Source organism: Pleurodeles waltl, chromosome 4_1 (assembly GCF_031143425.1).
Source record: "Pleurodeles waltl isolate 20211129_DDA chromosome 4_1, aPleWal1.hap1.20221129, whole genome shotgun sequence".
Lineage (NCBI taxonomy): Eukaryota > Metazoa > Chordata > Amphibia > Caudata > Salamandridae > Pleurodeles > Pleurodeles waltl.
Window position 1 is genome coordinate 774,593,749 of NC_090442.1, and position 24,713 is coordinate 774,618,461.

Consider the following 24,713-nt stretch of genomic DNA (forward strand, 5'->3'; position numbering starts at 1 on the left):
ACCATTATTTGTGCAGCATCAACAGTGCAACCTAGGTACCTATGCAACGTGCAGCACTTGCCGAATTCTGAACCCATGGTCAGTTAAGCATTATTATCTTTTTTAATTTACTGACTGTCTTTCATCATTTATTCCAACAAAGTGTTTCTGTGCCTAGAAGCAAACAAAAACTTACAATGTGCACTATATAAGCAACATTTTCAGACTACTCGCCTTGTCTAGATAAAAACAACATATTTTCCCTCAACATCACAGTGTATTCATCAAACGGCCCAGCTAGAATGTCTAAACAGATAAACTACACTGCTTCCACACATCTAGAGCGCAGTCCCCCTGCCCATCACACCGCACCTTCATGGGCCCCTAGCAGCCCCACTGACCTGTACACGTGACCAGCTCTCGGAGGTCGGGGGGCCCACACCCCTTCAGGCACTCCAAAGATTCTATAACCTCCAGTGAGTTGCCAATCTTCAGCCCAATGGGACAGTCCATCTCTGTGATGAGGGCTGCTGTTCTCATTCCCAGCTGGTTTCCCACAGCCACCTGTAATGATGAATGAAGTGAGACTGGGACAGGTGACCTCAGGGATGCTTAGCCTTTTGTTTGCCAAGTCTCAGATGTATTGGGACAGAGGATAAATGATGCTTATGTGGGTCACATTATTTCTTTTTCATCCTGGTTACTGGACTACTGATGCCATTAGGTACTTACATTGTGTGCTATTTGTAGGAGGATCAGACCATAAGACCTTTCAGAGTGCAGATATGGTCCACTGCAGATGATGAATTCCATATACTGTCCGTTTGTCAGGATGTGTTACGGCAGACAAAATCGGATCCGTCTCATCTTGGTAAAACTCTTGTGGCTAGCAGCCTTTAAACCTGTAGGTTGTACAGGTCTAGTTATGGTCTAGTTATGCTTGGAGCAATGAGAGGTATGGATCACTTTGTACCTGAATGTCTAATCATCGTTTCACCCACTAGCATGGAGTGTCTGCTGTGACATGTATGAAGTCAGTATTTGCATCAGAAATACCTACAAATAATTTGTAATATGTTACTGATCAATGGATGCCATTTCACCAAGATGCAAAACATATTGTAAGAAATCAAACAGGCAACTTATCCCATCACCAATACCACCTGTGATGTTATTTGTATTGTCGCATGTGATCTGTTATCATTAGCTGTTAAAGAAGTCCTTTTCATGCCCTAAAATTTCAATACATTTCAGTTTCTTTAAAATGCATTGCTACCTTAGTAGTTTAGTTCTTTTAAGTTAATATATGTACATGCGTCGAAAAACATTTTAAAACCTTGACGGTTCCACCAAATAAGCTCTCACTACAGCCCTGGCTTGTTTACACAATGAGAGACACGGTGCGAAGGTAGGTGAGTGGTTCATTGTTGATAAGCACCTAGGACAAACTGCTGATACGCACTGATTTGGACCTTGTCCTTGCAGGGAAGAATATAGATCCCTTCATTTTGTCTCCCAACCCCAACTCGAGTCCTGTTTCACCCACAGGAAGTGGATGGAATACTGAAGGAAAGATAGATGATGTTCTTTGGGTTGTTGTACCCTCACATCTCCAGGCGCTTGTCAAAGGACAACATGTCCCCAGATGGGTGTCTGCTATGATGCAGACAAATGTGGTTGTACTTGCTTCTCCTCAGTTCATTGCAATTACTGAAAAGAGGTGGACTTTGCGCACCGTTTTACCATGCCGCCAACTTACAAGACATTGTTCAGAAGTGATGGAGGAAAGGATGTTGACATTCCCTTACACACACGGAGCTGGAAGATGAAATAGTAGAGAGGGGATAACTTCTTCATTTTGGGATCCGATTTGGGAGAGGGTGGCCTTCCCATCACTTCTTCCTTTGACTTCAGGCAGCTAGTATGTCGTATGTTACCTGAATGTAGAGCTTAGGACCCCCTTTTTATAAATGATTTCTATGCTCCTGATGTTCTCAGTCACCTCTTTTAAAGCAGTGTGATGTCAGAGCCAGCCAAGCTCAATAAGCACGCGCCTTTCATCACATTTGGCAATGGTCAGCATCAAGTTGTTCGCTTACCCGAAGACTGCGAAAGAAAGCAGTGCCCGGCCATAGTGAGGATGCTGAGGGAGCTAGGGCTATGTTCCAGTGGGAGTGAATGAGTAATAGTTTCATTTGGCACCAGCGGAGGCTGAAGGAAATTATTATTTTTTCTGGCACTTGAGTATGAACTGCAGGTAAGCGGAAAAAACTGCAGGCGTGCTGCACGACTGCAGCTTTTGATTCTTTCATTTTAGAAAGTAGGTCTTGCCCAATCACCTGAAGCACACAGGTGAGGGCAGATATACTATTCTGAAAGACGCGGCACAGTAGTGTCTGGGTGGAAGGCAGCAGGTGCAAGCGGTCACACATGGAAGAGGTAGAACGGCCTTCCTGTAGGGTAAAGTTCACTTAACTGACTGCCGAGCTGAAGGTTCTGCTGCAGGCTGTCTAATGAGTAGCTTATTGCTCTGGCAATGGAGGTAAATTTTGAAGCACTGTGATAGCTTTCTATAGTATTAAACCCTGTGCCTGTGGTAGCAGGAAAACATTTGGTTAACTAAGTCTCACATCTTTGTCTCTAACTTATGTATTTATTAACGTCGAAGGAGGACCCAGCTTCTAGCTGTCAAACATCGAGCCAAACAAAAAATCAAAACAATAAATAAACCCCGCTCCTTAGAAAATAAGTACTATCTAACTCAGAGTTAGGATATCACAATCTCACAAGAGCGCCACATTTCGGGCCAGATGTAACAAAAAAGGCATTAGTGATTCGGAAATAGCGATTTTTAAGAAATCGCTATTTCTGATTCGCAAAATGCAATGTATCATATTTTCGATGCGGTAATGGCGATTTCTTAAAAATCGCAAATGCTATATACGAATCGCAAATTGCGATACCGGCCTCATTCGCACCTATGGGCCTGTAGGCCCATATTTGCGAATATTTTGCATTTCCCAAATTGCAAATTCCTAACTGGAATTCGGAAATTTGGGAAATGCAAACCCCAGGGTGCTGGGGGCTTAAGACCCCCTCTGCTGCACCCCAAGAAGATTTTTAAGGACCTGTACGGCGCACACATGCCAAAGGGGCATGTGTGCGTTACATGTCAATTTTAAAAATGCATTTTTAATGCATTTTTTAAAATTTGCACATGGATACCACCAAGTTCAACTTGGTGGTAATTAGCGATTCCTAAATGCCAAAATCGCATTTAGGAATTGCTTCATACATGTGCTAAGAAATCACAAATAAGGAATCCTTATTTGCGATTTCTAATTTAGAGAGTTGCGATTTGCGACTCTCTAAACAGGGTTGCAATTTTAAGGAATCGCTATTTTAGCGATTCCTTAAAATTGTGTTCAGAATGAATTTCATACATTCTGAACTGGCATTTTGCATTCTCAAACAGGCATTTGCACTGTTTGCGAATGCAAAATGCTTTCATACATCTGGCCATAAGTCCATCCAAGCTTAGAAAAACTTTTTCAGTCTGCATTTGAGGGTATGAAATGTTAGAATGTCCCTCAGAGCAGTAGGAAGAAAATGTCACAATTTTGGATCCTTTGAAGAACGTCGGGATCTCTGGAAGGCCATTCATAGTTTGTTACGGACGTGTCTGTCTAACTTGTGATTCTGGAAATAGGATGTCACCCAAGAACTCTACATTTGATCTGAACAACAACAGTTACCCAATACAGCTCTTTTGGTAGAGTCCTAATGTATTATATGTCAGAGAATGTTTATAAAGCATGCTTTTAGCGGAAGGTCTCCTGGAGCTAAAAGACTATTGAATTTATTGCAAAAAAAGCTGTGGGTTTACTCAAGGTGTTGATTGAAAAGAACAGTCTTCAACTATGTTGTGAATTAAGTTTGATTTTGTGGACTGTTACTCAAGCAAAAGAGGTCCACAAAGTCGGGGCTGAAATAGAGAAAGCATGGCCATTGCTTGCATTTTGCTTTACAAAAGTGTGAATCCTTCAGAAGAAACCAATTAGACTAGCACATCTGTCTGGTGGGTTGGTGTCTGACTAGGCGGTCCTTAATACATTTACGAGACATTCCATAAAGAGCGCTATGAGAAATACAAAGGGTCTTGAAATAGATTCAAGCCTGAATCTGCAAAAGTTCCTTTAAAAGTGGTTCTGTGTGACAGAAACAAGGGAACACCATACCAGTTCTGGATGTTTGATTTTAGGTGACCTAGAGACGCTGAACTGAAGAGGACTTAAGGCTAAGCTATGTTCCGTTAGAGTAATCCAGGATTGCACCAAATAAAACAAGAGAATTTAAGGAGAAGATACTAGACTAGGTCCATGCTACTATGGCCAAAAGGAGAAGTGCAAAATATGTGGGTTCCCATAAGTGATCAGAATCTCTGCCTTTTTCTACCTAAGCTTCAACCAGGGTTGACCCTTTTCATTTTTGACATCTGAGAAGAAGTGCTGGAGAGACAGTGCAATGGAATAACTACCACCGAGTCTAAATAAAAGTTGCATGTAATCTGCATAGGCATAAATGTGAAGACCAAGAAAATAGATGAGAACAAATGAGATCTGATGTATCAGTTAGAGTGTAGAGGGGCCTGAGACTAGAGGGACACCACATGATATTTGTGATCATGAGAAGCAACTTGGTATAGTAAAGTCCTTTGGGATTTGTTTGAGAGAAAAGCTGAAAAGCTCATAGTGAATGTTGAATAGAAAAGAAATGGCTCAGGCCACGCTGTTTTAAACTGTTTGAACTCTTACCATCTTGGACTGTGAAGGATTGAGATGGATATCAAACCAGTACTACGTACTCAATAAATATATAGCCTGACATAATTCCATGCAGTATGTGGATTAGAGGACCAGACATACAAATCCATGTATGTCATTATACTGCCTTTGCCTTAAAACAGACAAGAGAGAAATTCATTTCTTCTTGAATTCGTCTAATCGGTCTCTTTAGTTTGACTTGTCTGAACACTTAGGAATCACCAGAAAACCTGCGCCTCTTGGTGCATAACTTGGGAGTATATTTTGACAGTGATTTATCATATTTGATTAACATCTCCTTGGTAATTAAAGGTGTGTAAATACAACCGTTTGGCATTTCTACTATGTTTACCAACTCAACTTCAAGGAAACCCAACAGGATCTGAATGTCATTGGTGTATAGTTGCTGCCACAGGCCATAGGCAGACACCAGCCCCACCTAAAAGGATCATCTATACTGTCAAAAGAGGTTAGAAGGCAAAACTCTAAGGATACCACAGTTCACAGAAAAGTGTCTAAAGGAGAAGTGGACAATCTAGACCTGTTGACCCAAATCAGGTTAAAAAAAAAGTCCTTCCCATGGACCCTCACTGCAAACTCCAAACAGGACAAAAGTTACCCATAGACTACAGTGTTAAACGCAACCAAGGGGTTCAGGAGAGTCAAAACAGCCACTAATAATCCAGCCCTTATTTTTAACAACTGCTCACAAATATCTCAAATTGTGGTCTCTGTATGTCTGCGAGGTCTGAAACTTGATTGCTGCTCCAAAGGCAGTGACTTAGATTCCAAGTAGCCCTGAATTTATAATGTTATAATGAAATATCTTTTGAGAAAATGGCAAGAAGGAGATTGGACTTGTGATTGATATATCAAGACCCTTCCTTTTAACAAGAAGAGTGACTTCTGCTAGTTTTACACCATGCGGACATGGCCTGCTTTGGAGCAAAGCATTCCTACAACTGAACTATCCTCTGCAAAGATACATAATATATTTTAAGTTTATTTCAGAACTACATCATGATGGGGACCCGAAGGACATTGTCTCAGAAGTATTTCAACCACACCATTTGGAGACAGTAAGGAAAACTGGGTATAGGGTCCTTTGTTTCTTTGTCAATCAATTAATGACAGCTCACCGACAGTTGTTCCTTACATCAAAAAACAGATGGTGGAGAAAAAACATCAACAACGGCGATGAAAAGTGTTTGTGCCTGTAGTAGAAAACACAAGGGTCAAAGACTTCGAAATTGTGAACTCCTGAACTTTAATACTTCCGGTGCGGAGTTCTTTGATGTATCAATACAGTTCTGATAAAATCTTGATTTTGTGACCAATATAGTTTCCTTCTACAATTTATAATTGGTAGCTAATCTCGATTTCTAATGTTTTCTTTCGCATTTTTGCCCCCTTGATTAAAAGAGGAACTGAAAAACCTGAAACTAAATGTGAGTCCTAGGGCTGGTATTAGTGACATTGTCCTTCATAGAAGCTACTTCATCAAATGCTTTAGGGCCTTTGCATTAACTGTGAAGATGAATCAACTAGACTGTAAGAAGTAGAACAGCAGAAAAGGTTTTAACAAATGTATTCTTAGAAACAGATGTTAAAATTGTGAGTCAGTTCAGTAGATTTACACAAAGCTTGCTTTAAACAGTGAGGTTTCAAGTTTTGTTTCAATATAAAAAGTAATCATAATATAATGAAACCAAGAGAGTGGAATATTATCAGGGATTGTTGGCGATCTTTGAAAAATGGCAAAAAAAAACAGTTTGTGCAAAATGATGCAATAACATATGATGTTCTTTGGTGTTGAACACAGTAGGGAGATCACTGCTGTGTTTCCAACATGCACAATTCCTCCAGTTTAATCAAGAGTTGTAAGTAACAATGCATAGTGCTTTTCCCTGGCTGAAATCCTAATTGCCATACAAACGAGCCATATGGCTGTTCTATAAAATCCAGAGAGCAATTTGGCTACAATTTTCTTCTGTAGGTTATTTAGAACTGGATGGTAATTACCATTGTCTGAGAGGTCCAGATTGTTCTTTTTCAAAAAGGGAAAAACAACCACCTCTCTTCCAGAAATCTGGTATACTTCCAGTGCTCAAACTGGTTTTTAAAAATGTGTCATTGAATCAACAATGTAGGTAACCAGAACTTTCATAAACTGAACAGCACGTAAGTCATCATGAAAACCAGAATCATAACATACAATACCTATTAAGAAGACTTAATGAGAGATCTGGCAGGAGAGTCCCAGATAGAGTTTGGCAAAAAATTTGAAACTGGGAATATTGCACAATTGTTGGAGGGTCTGTTGTTACACTATTATCTTCTGAAACTATTTTTATTGGCTTTTAGGACTCTACGCACTCTACCACTGCTAACCAGTGCTACAGTGCTTGTGTTCTTTCCAAGTAGTAGAACTGGCTTGCACTCAACTGCCATATTTGCTTGTAAGTCCCTAGTACAATGGTACTGGATGTGCCCAGGACTGTAAATTAAATGCTACTAGTGGGCCTACAGCACCGATTGTGCCACCCAGTTAAGTAGTGCTTCAAACATGTCTCAGGCCTGCCATTGCAGCCTGTCTGTGCAATTTTAGGCTGCCATTTCGACCTGACAAAATAAACTTCTTGCCAGGCCCAAGCCTCCATTTGTAATACATATGTCACCCCTAGGTTGGTCCTTACACAGGCTAGAGTGCATGATCCAGTGTATTTAAAAAGTTGGACATGTACTTGTAAGTTTTACATGTCTTGCCAGTGAAAAAACCCTACATTTGTTTTTCACTATTGTGAAGCCTACCTCTCCAATAGGATAACATTGGGTACCTTATTACATTTAAGCAGTGATAACTTTCAATTGGAAGCACATAGACAGTTCAAGTTTGGTGTCTATTGTAATTAAAAGCCCTCTTTCTTGGTAAAGACAGATTTGTAGTCACAATTCTGAAAATGCCACTTTTTGAAAGATGGCATTTTCTTGCCCTAACCATTTGGTGCCTGCAGCCTGTTCCTGGGTCACATGACAAGGTGTAGCTGGCTGTTGGTCTTTGTGTATTACTCCAAGACAGTGAAACAAAGGGAAGCTAGTATTTGGCAGGATTGGCCACTCTGAGTTGATGATGAGAAGAAGTTGTGTCACCTACCACATTTGCACATCACAAAGGTTCTGCCTCAGCACTCTCACAAAGGGTATGAGACTGGTAATTTCTGATCCCACTTAAGCTGGGGCCAGGAAAGGGAGAATGGGGATGCTTGATATCTCGGGTCAAGGAAACATTTAGAATATTCCTCTACTTCAAAGTGGGCACCAGGCATAAATTAGACCATTAGACCCAACTCTTCAGTACAACTCTGGACCTGCGGACTCTGCCAGGAAGGACTGCTGTGCTGGAAGGACTGTTGCCTCACTGTGCTAACCTGCTGCCCTCCTACCCTCTTGCCTGGCTGAGAAGGACTGGATCCTCATCTTTAACCCCAGGACCCCAAAGGGACTCAAAGGGATAGTTTGCGGGCCTGCTGATCAGAAGCCTCAGGGACAGAACCGGCTTCCAACAACCTTGAACCCAGCACCTGGACTCTGCCATATGTCAGTCCTGCCTCACAAGTGCTGCCACTCTAGTGCTGGACCATTGGAAGTGGCCCTGAAGGTGCTCTGTCAGCCCATCTGCGGATTCAGCAGAACTGCATTCTCTCTGTGGCACAGTGCATCTCCAGCAGAAACGGTGCATCGCCCTCTGCTGCTCAATGCATCACCCTCAAAACTGACACATCGCCTCTAATGCATGGACTTCCCTGATGCAAGGACTTTGCATCGCCCATCAAAGCCCATCCAGAACACTGCTGCCCAACGCATCACCATTTAAGGACAGTGCCTCGCCCAACACAGTCATTAGGAACTGCCATGGGCCGAAGCATCTCTATTCAAGGACACTGTATCGCACTTTGCAGCTCTCCAAAACCTCTGCTGTATGACGCACCTCCTCGTCCTGACCTCACATCGCCTTTGCTGCGCTACGCATATTCTACATGGGACTCCGAAGCTCTTCGCAATCAGGATTAAGGGACTGTGTTCAGCCCACCTAAGTGGGTCCTGTAGCCAGCCTGCACTCCATCGCCGTTGGCCTGAACTTGTGACTTTGTCCCCATCTGGTGCAACCAGATATTCAGAGTTGGCACCTGGTGCTTTTTGGTGCTATTTTCACTGCAACTTTAAAAATGCATATTTCAAGTTCTAGTGATTGGATTTTTGTTGTATCGTCGATTTATTTATTTAAGTTTACTCTATTTTCCTAAATTGGTGTGGGATTTGTCTTGTGTTGTGTTTTCACGTTATTACTGCTTGAAGTGCTGCACAAATACTCTACACATTGCCTCTAAGTTAAGCCTGACTGCTCTGTGCCAGGCTACCAGAGGGTTGAGCGGAGGTTAATTTGGGGTTTGCTTGTGACTTCACCCTGAGAAGGTTTGGGGTTGATGCTTGAGTAAGGTTTTCCCCCCTCAACCAGTAACCTAATTTCTTATAGCGGCCATATTTTTTTAAATCTTCGATGTAAGGCAATTAGACAAGCTGTCACAGAAATCCCGATGAGCAAGAATGTTGTTGTAAAGGCATGATGAAATGTGAAGGACTTGGAGGTCGCAAACAGTGGTTTTTGCAAGTTTTTAACAGCCAGGATGCCGTCTGAGAGATAGTTAAATATAGAAAAAAAGATGCAAAATCTGAGACTTGAAGCCAATTCTAGTTGCCTTTGGGTATATTCTTCTCCATGTTCTTTCAGTCTACCTGGTGGCAAGTGTCCTATCTTTCAGCAAGTCAAAGAATCAGGCATTATGCAGCTTACTGGGGTGAACAGCAGCCTTTTCGCACTGGACATTTGTATAGTGAGTGGCATTAAGAGTAAATGCGAACTAGTCAGTGTTATTAGGGAAATCAAGACATTCTGTGGACTGTTGGTTAGTTTAGCCTATGTGACCAATAATTTGGTATCGTCCTGCACCAAGAATGAGGTAGAGGGGGCCTTGTGGTTAAATTCTAATGTGAAGTCCCTAAATCATATCAAATAATGATCACTCCACTCTAAAGGAGGGAGACTATCATTGTTACTAGATTCGCTATTGCCAACACCAAATCAAAGGCGCGGCCTGCAATATGCGAAGATTAATTCACCAGCGAAGTGAGACCAAACTGGTCAATAGCTTTGAGGAATTCACAAGCAGTGGGATTGTTAGCGCTATCAACAAGCAGGTTAAGTCACCCAGAACTATAGGGCCTCCAGACAGGTTCCCAGACTATGAAGCTTATTCAGTGAGGTGATAATTTGACTGGGAGCGATTCTCTAGAATAAAAGAATGTCTTTTATGGAGCAATTTGCTATTCAGCACATCTAAACTCTAATTATCAGGGCTGGCTTTAGGATGGTGCAACTGGTGCCACTGTACTGGGCGCCGATCTTAGGGCTGTATTATTTCAAATGTCTTGCATGTTTAAAAGCACCTGCTGCAAAGACTGCTCAGTGGGTTACTGATCTTGTTGCAGCTATTCTTAGAGTACCTAAAGGTCGGAATTTACAATTCTTTACATGCTAATCCTTGGTGCAAGTTTACAGTTCACTAAGTGATATTGCAAACTACAAGGAATTAGTTAGAGCCTTACTTTTTTGCTCAATGATTCATTCTTCTAAGGTTGCTCAAAAGGGTTCCTTTGGCAGAAAAAAACACTTTATTACTTAGCACATTATAAAATATTACTATTGTAATTACTCACATAGCTACAGCAAGCATTCTCACAATGCCTTCATATCTATTACATACAGAACTTGGAAACAACTAAAGTCTACCTCCAAATTAGAGGTGGTCACTTAACAAGTGCTTATAAGAGAGAGTGCTTTTGTTTCCTTTGACGACATTGCCATCAAGGTGTTAAGCTCCAGCTAGCCTCCAGTGGGGATGAGAGACTAACATAATAACTGCTGAAGACCCTTTAAGTGAATCATTTGTGTTTTGCCCAGGAGGAAGTGAAAATAAGAGATCTACCTCACTTATTCTATGTTGCTGCTCTGAAGGCAAAACACAAACGGCCTGATTTATGAAAAGTTAGTGCTGCCTTTGCGTCATATTTTGATGCAAAAGCAGTGCAAACTTACAAAATATCATTATATTTTGTAAGTTTGCGCCGCTTTTGCGTAAAAAAATGACGCAGAGGCAGCGCTCACTCTTCATAAATCAGGCCTTAAGTGTTTGTTGCTGCTGACTGTACCAGTGTCCACAAATAGGCCCAGAACATATCACCTTTCACTGGAGAAGGACTGGATCCAGCTCAATAACACATGCAGGATCCGGATGGATCCCTCACTAATTCAGTACTCCTCATACATTAAGCGCAACACCGGCGAACACAGATATGTAATCAGTGCGTCATCCAGTGGGTCTAAAGCTGGACAGATGGATACGGTAGTTATCGTCTGCGATTCACACGTACTCCAGACATCATAAATGTTTTCAGAACAATGCGGTCATTCTGGCCTTAGTTTATCAGCAGAGAACTAACGTAGTGGGATAAATCAGCAATATAAGGAAGGATGTCCTGGAAGAGGTAGTTTAGGAAGAAAAGCTTTAGACAGATGCAGGTAACAGAAAATATTCTTATTCTTGTTTTATCCTACCCTCCAAAATAAGAGTACAATGGAATCATTCACAAACGAGGAAGCATAACTTACCTTTTGCAGCTATCTACGTTCGTTTTTTCTTGAGTGAACCATAAGCGAAAACAGGATGTGTATGGAAAGCTGCTTCAAATGATGCACCAGTTAAATATATGCACCCTGGTTGTACAAAGGTGCATTTTCAGGTCCCAGGAGGTTATACCTATGTAAACTATTCTTCCGAGAAAGCAATCCTTGAGCGCACTGACTTTGTCCTGAACCATGTCTGGCCCTTGCCTTGAGCAGGTCCATTTCTATATTTCTTTTAATATTTTTTCTCAACAGTTCCCGGAATATGAAGGTGCAACGTAGATCTTTGAGGGCCGGATCTATACCGGATTTTCAGAATAAGCTCTGATTACATAACTTAGTTCCCCCATCCTCTGCAGTTCTGTTGTATGGGAATATCCTGAAAATCTAGCACGGATTGGGCCTCCTGGGCCTTAGGTTGTACACGCCTGTCCTAAGTCATCTCGACTGCCTAGCGCCTAGAGCTATCTTTCATTAAGGGTGCACCTGCTACACTGGAAGAGAGGGAAGATAACACCTGGCTTTGATCCTGCCTAACTAAACACCTGACTGCAGCACAGTCTTCTAGCAAAACATGGGATCTGAGCGATTTCCCAGACGACCATCTAACCTAACAGACTGACGCCCCCATGCCCTCACTAGAAAGACTTCTCTGTATTAACTAGATACTTCACCAGTAAAGCTTGGGTATTCATGAGCATTCGGGCCCAGGGAAGGGAGCAAGGTGCCCTGCATTACTTTTCTGTAGAGTGCCCAACCACATCTCTTGCTATCGCTCACCTTAGCAGGCTGTAGGTGTGTGGGCAGTATTGAGTGGATAGATTAGTCATTGCCAGGGGGGCCTATCTTTCTTTGTACTCGAGTACCCAATCTGCCACCTTCCAAGAATAGTAAAGCAGAAATTAAGCTGACTTCGTTATCTGCATGAAAGTAAAGCCTTTAGTATGTGTTCCTCTATCGTGATTGGTTGGTAGAGAAGCTGCATAAAATAGATATATTTTAAAAATAATCATTTGAACTGAGCACATTACATATCCCTGAGATACCCGCCCTGGCAGTTTCGCTTAACTAGCACTGGTAAAGCCAATAATGTTGGCTTATATTAGGTGGTCACTTATTCTTGCATTCACCATCCGAAATAGCATATATACTATTTCGCCAGGTGGAAACACCCCTTCGTCTATCTCGTTTTTGACCTCGCCCATTCACAATAACGCCTATGCAAACTCAACAATCAATGGCAAGGCACTTTCAGTTGTAAGGCAAATCTGTTGGCATGGACAAAGGTTGCTCAAACGAGTTAGGAAAAGCAAACACTAGTTCCACATAACTACAGAGAAGGGTAGCATAAAGAAGGTGGCAGACATAAGGTGGATTTACTCCAGCTTGAGAGTCAAAATTGCCATTATAGGTCACTAAGGGAAAAGTGATATTGATGACGAACATGTTATCTCTGTGCCCTAAGTGACCTGCACCACTATAAGAGAAGGGGGGAGGCGCGGTTAGTTGACGAGGCTTTGTTTAAAAGCAACTAGCAATGTTGGCTTCCTGTCAGCCTGACCCTCACAGACATGGCAGGTCAGGAAACCTTTCCTAAAGCAGAACAGTGGGTGAGGTGGGGTACAGGCCAGGAGTGCAGCTGGCAGCGCTGCTGCTTCATACTCTGCCGGGGGGGCACAACAACAATCAAATCAATGGCCTTATTGCAGTGCATGAACACTTCACAATCCAAGCGTTGCAATGGCAGCACATCACCGGTGGAGTAATACACCGAATGCACCAATGACATGGATGGAGGCTGGTCAAGGGGAAATTGTTCTTTGAGTGCATTCAAAACGTGAATATTATGTTTTTTAAGCAAGGGCTGAAGAAGGTCGGCACAATACAAGCCAAGGGGTTTGACAAAAGGCAACGCTATGTGTATTTTTTTTGGCTTAATGGCAAATCCAGATCTACAAAAGATGGAATTAGTCGTGCACACACACTTTAGTAAGACCCTCAAAAGACAATCTATATGCAACACCAAGTGCAGCTTGTAAACTAATAGGTTGCTTCAAACATTTGGACAACCTCCGCTTCTACTCCGCTGAAAGTAGGGGTGCAGCACAAGGAGGCCCCCAAACCTTCATGGATACCCATACACAGCACAAGGCTGATGTATATCTGTGAGATATGGGAGATTCAGGGGCCCCTCACCACATTCTGCAGGGGGGGCAAATCATTTTGCTTTACCCCACTAGCTGAAAGGGGGGTGGGCAGTCTGAATAAAGTGTTATTCTCCTTTAAGTAGTATCAGTTTACACATAATCCAAATCAAAGTTTACACAATGATTATCCGCGGATTTTACATTTTTAGGTCTGGTTTTAGACAAGACCTTTTGATTTTACGAAAATTACATGTATAATATACTTGCTTGAAGGGTCTTCCAGCCAGCTCTCTTCATCTATTGGTCTGTTGTTGTGCCATTCACATTTTGCTTCCACTCACCACAGCATTCAGCATGGAGCACTGGTTCAGCTTATGTCAGCCACTGGTTAACTTCACTTTGAATGATTTCAGTTTGCTCTCTCACAATGAGCACATCCTCACCCAAGGTAGTTCTCTTCAGTGCCAGTGTTTTTTCCACTTTATACCTTATCATTGCCTTTGTGTTAGGACCCCCAAGGTGAACGCAGGATGCTTTGTACCAGATCTGAGCACAGGCTCCATTCCATGCTTTATAAGCTCCTGTCTCCTGTAAACGCTGCTGTAAATTCCATTTAGAGTGCCCTTTGTTTATCTGACTGCTGGTATTTCACTGCATCCATTTGTGAACTGTTCTGTATTTGGTTAATTTCTTTTTACCAAAAGCTTCAATATATATATGTGAATTCATAAGCAGACAATTCTCCAGAGCATGTTTTTTTAAGCTGAATTTCACCAATGGTTCTTTTGATAAACCTTGCCCAGGAAGAATACCAGCCTTTATCCTGTTTAATTTGCAGCCCTTGTGACACTTTTTAATGTCCTTCTTTCATTTCTTCTTTGTTTCCTTCCTTCTACCACTGCCTTCATTTCCTTCTTTCCGTCCTTTTCTTTTCCTTTCTTTCATTTTAACTTTTTCCTTCTTTCTTTCCTTTGTTCTTTTTGGCCTTCTATCTTTTTTTCTTTCTTCCTGTATTTATTTCTTGCATTTTATTTTCTTATTTTCCTTCTTTCTTTCTTCTTGTATTCTTTTTTCCTTGCTTCCTTCTTTCCTTCTTTCCACACTTCACTGTGTCCTTCTTTCCTTCCTTCATTCTTTCCTTCCTTCCTTCTGTCCCTCCTGCTTCACTTTTTTATTTTCTTCTTTCTTTCCATCTTTCTAGCCTTTCTTTAACTTTTTCTCTTCTTTCGTTGCACCTTCTATCTTTCTTGTGCTCTTTCACTCCTTTCTTTTTTTCTTTTTTTCCTTCCTTGCCTTGTTTCTTTTCTTCATGATTTCTTTCCTTCTTTCCCACTTTCCTTTTCTTTCTTTCCTTGTGCTTTTCTATCCTCCTTTCATTCATTTTTCTTTCCTCCGTTATTGATTTATTTTATTCAGTCTTCTCTTTTTTTTACATCTTTGTTTCTAGTCTTCTTTCTTTAAATTTTCCTGCTTTCTCCCCTTCTTTTCTCAGAGCTTTCTTTCTTTGCTGTCTTTCTTTTCTCCTTGCTGCCTTTCGACCCTTCTTACCTTTTTCCTTCTTTCTGTTTCCCCTCCTTTCTTTCTTTCTCTTTTCTTCCATTTCCCCTTCTTTCTATCCTTTTTTCCTTCTTAGTTTCCCCTTCTTTATTTGCACCTTCTTCCTTTCTTTCCTTTTTTCTTTCTTTCTTTCTTTCTTTGCACCTTCCTTCTTTCTTTGCATCTCTCTTCTTTCCTTCCTTCTTTCATTACACTTTCTTTCCTTATTCTGTGAAGTTTCTTTCCTCCTTTCTTTGCACGTTCGTTCCTTATGTCTTTTTCTGTGCTCTCTTTATTTTCTCTTTATTTCTTTGTTCTTTCTTTCTTGCGTTCCTTCTCTACTGCTTTCTTTCTGGACTTCTTTCTTTTCTGTTTCTTTCTTTGTTTAATTCTGTTCTTTCCTTCCTTCATTCTTCCCTCTTCCCTGCTCACTTTCTTTCTTCCCTACTTACGTTCCTTCTTTCCTTTCCTTTCTATTTTCCTTCTTCTCTTCTTCATTTTCTTCCTTCTTTCCTTACTTCCTCCTTTTTCTTCTTCCATTATCCTTACTTTTTTCTTCCCTTTTTCTTCTTTTCTTCCTGGCAGCCAGTGGCAGGACTATTTACTTTTTACTATTTACTTTTTTAGGTCTGTGCTAGTCTAGAATTTTTCATTTTACTAAAATGATGTCTGACATAGTTACTTATGGGGGATTCCAGCCGTATTTCATCCAGTTGTCTGTGGTAGTGTCATTCACATTTTCCTCCAACCCAGTCAAGCATGTATCAAGGGTCAATGCGTCAGCACTCTTCAGTCATTGGCTGACTTCACTCTGAGTTATGGCATGCTTCCCTTTCAGAAGGAGCACATCCACCCACAAAGTAGTTCCTGTGAGAAATTGGGTTGTTGGTTGATGGAGGTGTGAGCCCTGGTCAGGCAATAGCCACAATACCTGGCAGAGTGATCCACAAAGTAACTAAATTACCCTGCGCTTAACCCTGGGTAGCTTGGCACAAAAAGCAGTAAGGCTTAACTTAGAGGCAATATGTATTCAGTAAAGTATTCATGTAGCACACAAACAGTAATACTGTGAAAACACAACGCAAATATGAAAAATGGTGTAAATTGTATGAAATTATTTGACACCAAAATGCCAGAAATCCAATCAGTATATTCTGGGTTATGATTTTTTAAAGTTTTTAGTGAAAACTTGTGCCTAAAAGATCAAAGCGCCAACCATGGATATTTAGTCACACAAGCCCAGGTCAAAGTCGAAAAATAAGGCCGACCATGAAGGAGCGTGGTTCATATACAAGAAATGGATTGGGCCCGGTCAGTGCTTACCTTCAGACTTATAAGAATTTTCAATAAAAATATTTTGAGAAAGTAAGGTTCCTCGAAGCAGGGCTGCGGGTGGTGTCGTAGTGAAGATTTCTACATTCGGACTTAGGACCTGATTTATATTTCAGCGGATGGGATATCCGTCACCGTTTTGACGGGGTAACCTGTCTGCAAAAATCAAAATGAGGCCCTTTGTCACTTTTTTAGAAGCTGAAGGACCACTGAAAAGGATTAGCTGCTATGGAGAAGAAAATAGAAGGAGCAGCCACAAAGTCAAGCTGACTGGTAATGTGAGCAGGTTGGTCCCAGTCTTCCCCCGTTGTCAAAGCAGTTCTTAGCCAAAATGTTCAAAGTTAAAAGTTTGGGATTTTGGCTATCTGGGCACTGATTAGCACCACAACCAAGGGTCCAGGACTGTTGAGACACCACTTGGGGTTTCAGGATTCACTCGGGCTGGGTTCAGGTGTGGGTTCAAGATGGTGGGAACCTTTTGTAATCCCTGCAAACTAGCCCTTGGAGTCACTTTGGTAGTCCAGAGCTCAAACAGCAGCTCTGGCCTCTGAGGGTTCAAGGCAGGCTTCATGCAGCAAAATAGTCTTGCAGAGTGCACAGATGATCACAACAGCAGTAAATACTCTGAGTTCTTCCACAGGTCTAGGAGTGAACTGAAGAGTGGGTCTGAGGACCCTTTTTTATATCTGGTACCTCCTCTGAAGTTGGGAGACATTTCCAGAGGTTATCTGTTGAAGTGCTTGGTATTTCCGGACTACCCACCCCCATCCTGCCAGCAGATAGCTCATTCAGGCACATCTAGTCCCTCTATTGTGACTGTCTGGGAGGAATTCACAAAGTCTAGCTATCAGTTACACACACTCATGTGACCCAGGAACGGTTGTAGGCACCAAATCTCTACGAGCAGGAAAATGGCAACTTTATAAAAGTGACATTTTCAAAATTGAAATCGTACTTTACTATTAAAGAGGATTTTTCTTTACAATATCATAGATACCAAACATGTAATGCTTACCTGATCTCAATCAAAAGTTAGCACTTATTACATGTCATAAGGCAACCCAATATGATCTTATGGGACTGGTAGTTCTCCCAGTAGTGGAACACAAATGTACTACTATTTCACTACCAGGACATGTAAAGCTTAAATGTACATGTCCAACCTTTTAATTACAATGCACCCTGCCCTATGGGATATCTGGGGCGTTTCTTTAGATTTATATGCAATAAAATGGGAGCTTAAGGCTTGGCAAGGGGGTTATATTCCAAGTTGAATTGGTAGTTTAAAAGTGCATTTGAGATGCAATGGCAGACCTGGGACATGTTTTAGGGGGCTACTTAAGTGAGTAGCACAATATGTGGTGCAGGCCCAGTAGTAGAATCCAATTTATGGACCCTAGGTATATGGTACATCACTGTACAAGGCACTTATATGTAAATAAAATATACCAATCAGGTGTAAACCAATGTAACCATGTTTAGGGGAGTGAGTGCAAGCACTTTAGCACTGGTCAAACGAATTTCAGCATAAAAATGAAGGTAAGTAGGCAAACGATTGGGGTAAGAGCACCCTAAGGCTGACAGGTCTAACAGTTCTCTTGAGTGCTAGGAAGTACTATGGGAATGTGCGCTTTTTTGAGACCAAAAAGATTTTTGCCTTTAGTCAATGTTTTTTTCTAGATTGACAAACGTTAAGCAGCTTCCTGAACAATGCAAAAATCATGGCAAAACAAAAATTGCCAAAAGGGTGGTAGCCAATGCCAGACCTATTGGCTTTGCAAATGATTGGTAAAAATTGCAAATACATTTTTTATCTCTGAAGGAGAGAAATGTGTTTCCTGTTCTTTACTCACCAAGCTCTGGGCCAACTCTCGGGCAATGTTGAGGCTGTCAAAGAAGGCTGCGCTGCCATATTTCACATCCAGGATCAGGGCAGATAGGGATTCTGCGGCCTTCTTACACATCACAGAACCTGGACACAACAGGAGAGCAATTTAACCTAAGAAAGAGAATAAACTACTGGGTGCTGGAAGAGGTGGCTGTGGGTTAAGGCCTCAGAATCCAGATTGGCCAGGCAAAAGTCCTGCACACACATTCATCTCTTGGCAGAATATTCCACAAAAACACAACTTTCAAGCCCAGTGTGGGACAAGCTTTCTGAGGCCAGATGCATTTGGTATGTGCACTGTAATCTTTCCGAGGCCAGATGCATTTTGTAGTGGAGTGGGAAAACTGCTTGAGGTGAGAATAATTTTTTAGAAGTACAAGTAAACATGCTGTGCCCAGTCCTCCCACACTGACCTCTAGCTGTGGGATACATTTCTGTGTACAGGATAAATGTGTACCATTAGCTAAACTACGTGCACCCTTATTCACCTTGTATTAATGGGATAAAAACATTAATCATAAAATCGTCTTGAATCCTTCACATAACCCACTGTGATCAAATTCATCAATAGACTCAAGCTTGATAAGCTTTTTAGACTCTCCAACAGCAGAATGCAGGTTTACCAGTCTCGAGAAGCCAATTTCATTAGGAGAATCACTTTCCTTTAAAATCATGAAGAAAATCATCAAATAGATCACCAATAAAAGGGGAAAGGATGGAAAATAAAATAGCAAAAGAAAACAAGTAGGGAGATAAAGGGTCAGGATTGACAGAAAATTGAAATTTAAGTGATTTAAGGTATAGGAAGGAGTAACAATACTAGGGCATCTGTAGTAAAAGAGGTACTATGGTGTAAATAATTATAGAAGTACAGAAATATAGGCAGATGTACTATGGTTTAGATGCACTGTCGGTGGAGGACTGTGGTATAGTGGTAAAGGTGCTCTAGTAATTATAGGGAGTGTGGGTAAATGTAGAGGTATTATGGAATATGTCATGTGTAAAATGGTTCCGTAGGGGCAAGGACATTATGGTAGAGGGTGGGGTTGATTTACTAGCACAAAGTTACTGAGGTACAGGTAAGGGTAGCTGTACTAGGCAGAGGTAGAAGTGGCAGTGTAGAAGGATAGAGGACAAAGGTGGGGGTAAAGGTACAAAACTGTGGTAGAAAAGTGGGGTATAGATGTCTCTCTTCTAGAGTATACATACAGGTAGCAGTATGGATAGTAGCCCCTGAGAGTAGCTAGGGGTAGCGGTACCATGGTATAAGCAGGAATGGATATGAGATCAAGAAAAAGCAGAGTTGTAGAAGAAAGGGGAAAGAAAGATGACAGAGGAGAGAGGGAGGGAGCCAAGCAGGGTAGACGAGGGAGGGAGAACAGAGGGCTGCTGGCGCTTCCCCTTAAAAAACAGAAACAAGTATTCTATTTGATACTGAAATAGACTGAATGGAATTTGAGGTGCATTCACTGAGAAACATCCGATGTCCTGATGAAGCCATTCATGCGAACAGTTTTCCTCAACTGAGTGTTTTTCTCAAAAACTACAAACAACTTTCCTTCCAGCACTCCAGTCAGGTAGATCCTTTAGCCTGGAAGGGGGTGCACTCGCATAGTTGCATACTTGGTTTGTAAGCAACAGTCCTGCATCCCTTATTCTTCGGCAGGGGCATTCCAGAGGCCATTGGATTTGGTCATCTCTGTTAACTAGATACCTGTATTATCCCATGTGTGCTGTATGGCTGAATGCAGGTAAGCGGTGTGGGCAATTGATGGTTTGTGACTAGCCATGGCATTCCTGTTGGAGTAATCAGAGAAGAGCTTGATACCTGGTGAGGAACAGGGACATTTGTAAGTCGCAAGCCATGGTTTGCTCAGGTTTGGAGGCTCTTTTTCATAAAGCATCTTACGAAAATCAAAATAGCCACTAACCTGTGTCTTCTACAACTCTTCGTTGTGCTGTTGTTCTCTGACGTCCATCTATGTAAATCGCAGGCAGTCTTAACTCACAGTTGAAGAACATAGTTGACTTAGCTCACTGAAAGGAAGTGTTGTCTTTAGACGTACAATTCTAATGATTTATTTAAAGGTTTCTAATTGACTATCTGTACTGTGCAGCCATTTACACAATGAATGACAGCTGTAGTCGCGGTCTGGGTTGTATATCAACCATGAACACATCTGAGATTATTTGTTTTTAGTCTTTCCAAAGTGCTCAATCTAATTTGAGTTGCCATGACAGCTCTATCTACATGATCTGCTAATGGCGATTCCAGTTTACGAGGGCAGTGCACCTACATATCCAGCTTCAGGGGAAGCCATCTAGTCCGTGGACTCAAAGGAACGCAGAAGAACATGTGGAACTACTGGAATGAATTTACACTTAAAGGCACAGAATTGATCCACCTTTCTAAACAGGAACTACTGTGATATATCAAGAATGAGAGTCCTAGACTTCATTCAGCACTGTCGTTCAGACCAGATTATGCCACTTTTGGCATCATTCAGGACTCTGAGTCATAAATCTGGCTGGGCAGATTCAGCATTGCTGGTTCAGCAATGTAAGGTTTGGACCATTATACTGTCCCACTTGGATTAGGCCAGCGATAACAGAGCTGACTTTGCATTTGCAGGCTGTGGAGACTGTCCCGGCGGGGGCTAAACGCTCTGCTAGAGGATTTGAAAGAGCAGAAATTCTCATTTAGAGTCTGCCTTCCTATACCACCCCCCCCAGCGGGACGAACTACCAACAATAAAGTATTCTACTTACCCTTAATAGCATCGCTAGGATGGCCTGGTTGGGCCGGTGCCCCATCTGTAAATGTCCTTGCCTCCTCTTTGTGCCCCACCAGAGGGGACAGCTGCAGGCAGCAAAAACAGACACTGCCCTCTCAGGCTGTGAACAGCGATTTTGTTCCTTTTTAGGTTCGAGCACCAAGCGCTCTAGCCTGCTGTAATCTCTCTGTGGGCTTTTAATCATACCCATCGCACGCCCATCAGTTTCGTTGGTTTGTGGGCTTGCCTTTTAAAAATCACTTAATTCCATTTGTGAAAGGCATGCCTACGTCATGCCTTTTCTGGTGTTCAACCCTCCTTGAGTGCACTGGTCAACTACTGAAAACATATGAGGCTCCATGTTTTCCCCATGGCTTATGGACTACTTTTGCTTTTTATTTCGTATGCAGTGCGATCTTGCTGGGCTGTAGTCGAGCGCTTTGCATGACATTGACCCTGTTACATAGATAATTGCACATTTGCCAATACGGTTTGACTGCGAGCAAAATTCTCTTTCCTTTTATGTGCTCCTTCATGCTCATGGCGTGGCGCTTTAAACCGGCTCGCTTATGTAAAACTGTATTACTTTTTATTTTCAATTTATGTGGCAATAAAAGTCTGGTTAGGACTTACAACGCTAATAGCTGTAAGTTGAGCAAAAGCGAGACCCATTGCATTGCAAATGCTTGTTACATTTCATGTTTTACTTACTCTTGCATTCTCTAAGAGTATTTGCTTTTTCCAGAATGGTATGTTTCAGTAGTTTTTCCACTTTTGTGTAATTGTGTAAGTTCAGGTTGCAGGTGGGCCATGATTAAGAGCTGTGGAATTCAGGCTGAACACAGTGTACATTTCTCACAGTGCCTCTCAGTGATTAATAAAGAGGTTTGGAATAAATGCTCATCCAATACTTGGTGTGAGAAAGTCACCCTTTTAACATGTTCCCCACCATAATGTTTCTGACTGATACTGATGGTAACTGACCTTGACTGTGCCCTGGGCTCTGCTTAACAGGCCCAGGGTCAGTGCTATGAATTAAAGGTATATGGTCAAATGGCACAATGTTATAATTCCAATTGGCAATGACAGACCCTATGGGTCCCTACTAGGTAATAGGGCAGGAGGATTCAAACTACCTGTAAATCCCTAGTATATAGTAGGACAGGGAAGTTTAGAAGCCCAGTAGATTTCCTGCACTGGAGTATGCACTGCTGTGTGCCTGCTGTCATTTTTAAAGGAAACCCTACCGCAAGCATTTAAAATGTCAAATGTATGCAAATTTGACTTTGGAATTAAAGGTACTTCCAGAGTAACAATCTACCTTATTTTGATATATGTCACCCCCAAGGTCTCCCCTAGATGCCCCAGGGGTAGAGTGCCATGTAACTATAGACATGGACATTATAAAAGATGTTTTATATGCCCTTGCGAGGGAAACTGCACCTTTCATTTTCCCCCATTGTAGAAAGTTGGCTCCAGAGGCTATAATGGAAATATTTTACATAAGCCTAAATATTGCTGGGAAAAAGATACAATGCCATGAAAGGACTCACATGAATGATAATAATAAATTCAGCAATTTGCAATTGTTGAATTTATCACAACTTATGCAGAAAATAAGTTATGAGACTTTCTTTACTGTAAACCAAATTCCAGCCTACTAGGGCCTCTCCTGATTGGCCAGCCCTAACAGGATTAGCCAGGCTTCTTTGATGAGATGAAGTGGCCTGCACTGAGCAGAGGTTCTCTGATGGGGAGATAGACAGATGGTGAAGACAGGCCAGGACGTGGGCTTAGTGAATCAAGCTCAGGCTTCAAAAGGATACCAGTCACAAAGGAATGCAGCCAGGCCTGCCCTCTCATCCCTCTACCCCACAGATAGATGGTGGGTTTAGGAAAGGAATTTTCAGATGTTCAGAGGAGGAGTCAATGGAAATGAGCAACACCAGGGGGTTGGGTTAGCAAGACCTTACTCCTCTGGAGGAAAATCGTCCATCTTGGAATGTTAAAGTACAGTGCTTTATGGGACAAGAAGATGCGACAATTTGGAAGAAATTGTCATACTTATGTGTGGTACCCTGCAACTCATTGGACAAGGATGCCCAACGACTGTCCCCCAAGATGATTGAATACAAGTGGTTGAGCTGCATTGGAATTCAGATCTGCTGCCCGAAACCACAAGAAGAAGAAGGACTTCTGTGCTGAAACCCTGGCTTGCAACCCAGAGGCCTGCACACTTGAACCATAGCACAAAGGACCTTGCCTTGCTTAAAAAACACTCAGGAGTGGACTCCCTGAAGCAACAGGTTAAAAGAGCTTCCCTGCACCAACTTCCACAAAGGTCCCCAGCCTGGAGTGCATCCAGTGAACTTGCAAGGTTTTGGCTAGGTGCATTGTGGGAACTGTAGTCCCAACGTCCAAAGGAGCAACTCAGAGATTGTGAAACCTTGCACTTGGGTTGTGGATCGCTGTCCTGCATCAAGAAACAGTTTTAGAAGTAAATGTAAAAGTGTTACATAGTGGACGGCTGCAGTGCAACCTACCCTACGAGTGCTATTTGCTTCTAAGCACCAGTTTTACTCTTACTCTTTAAAAAATCATATACCTGGTTCCATATGTTGGACTTTTGTTGTTTTGGTGTAATTTTAAAGATAAAAATATTTAATTTTTTTATAAATTGGTGTGGGATTTGTATTGTGTGTTATCTCTTACTTATTTACTGTATTGGTGTATTAAAATGCTTTACATACCTGTCTCCTAAGTAAAGCCTGACTGCTCGTTGGCAGGCTACAAGGGGTTGAGCCAGGGGCTACTTTGCGGGACCTTGACTGGACACAACCCTGTGTTGCAGGTGTATTGCTAGTGGTAGGTGTGTACCTATCCTTACCAATACCCAGCCTCTAACACTTAGCCTCTCTGCAGAGTGCACAGAGTAATATTCAGATGTGCCAATTGTAATTGCGATTGTATGTGACAGTGTGTGAAGGAGGTACAGAGTTGTAAAAATTGTGACGGTGAATGTTAAAGAAAATGCAGAGCATACAGGTGAGGGATGTATTGTGCCTGTATGGGGGGTGGGGGTTTGGGGGAGTGAGGGAGATGCAAGGAAGTGCATGCAGGAGGGAAAGAAAAGAGGGTGCTGAAGAGGAAAGAGATGAGGTGTGAAATATGCAGATTTTGTGTTTCAGAAAGATATGAGGAGAGAAAGAGCTTAAATGTCTACAAAAGAGACTGCAGGAGAGAGTAGTGTGAAGAGGAGAACAGGAGTGACTTAAGCACTTCAAAGACCTTGCCCCTTCCACAGACCATAGTACTGTTTAATTTTTCTGCTTAAAAAAAAAATATACATATATATATATATATATATATATATATATATATATATATATATATATATATATACACACACCCACAAATAAAACATAAAACACATGCACAATTCTTATGATCATCCGTTGGACGCGGCTCCAAAGTAGAAATTGAAAAATGTGT

The 24,713-nt window shown here is 41.8% G+C and overlaps 1 protein-coding gene across 3 annotated transcripts in view; it reads right to left on the reverse strand.

The window, feature by feature from the left end:
* The window catches only part of TYMP (thymidine phosphorylase), a 159,142-nt gene that overhangs the window by 40,298 nt on the left and 94,131 nt on the right, over positions 1-24,713 (reverse strand). For all 3 annotated transcript variants that reach the window (XM_069229455.1, XM_069229456.1, XM_069229457.1), the window contains exons 8-9: positions 18,413-18,531; positions 381-543 (exon numbers count right to left, since the gene is read on the reverse strand). In XM_069229455.1, coding sequence (XP_069085556.1) covers positions 381-543; positions 18,413-18,531 — 282 coding nt within the window. The remainder of the gene's footprint in view (positions 1-380; positions 544-18,412; positions 18,532-24,713) is intronic.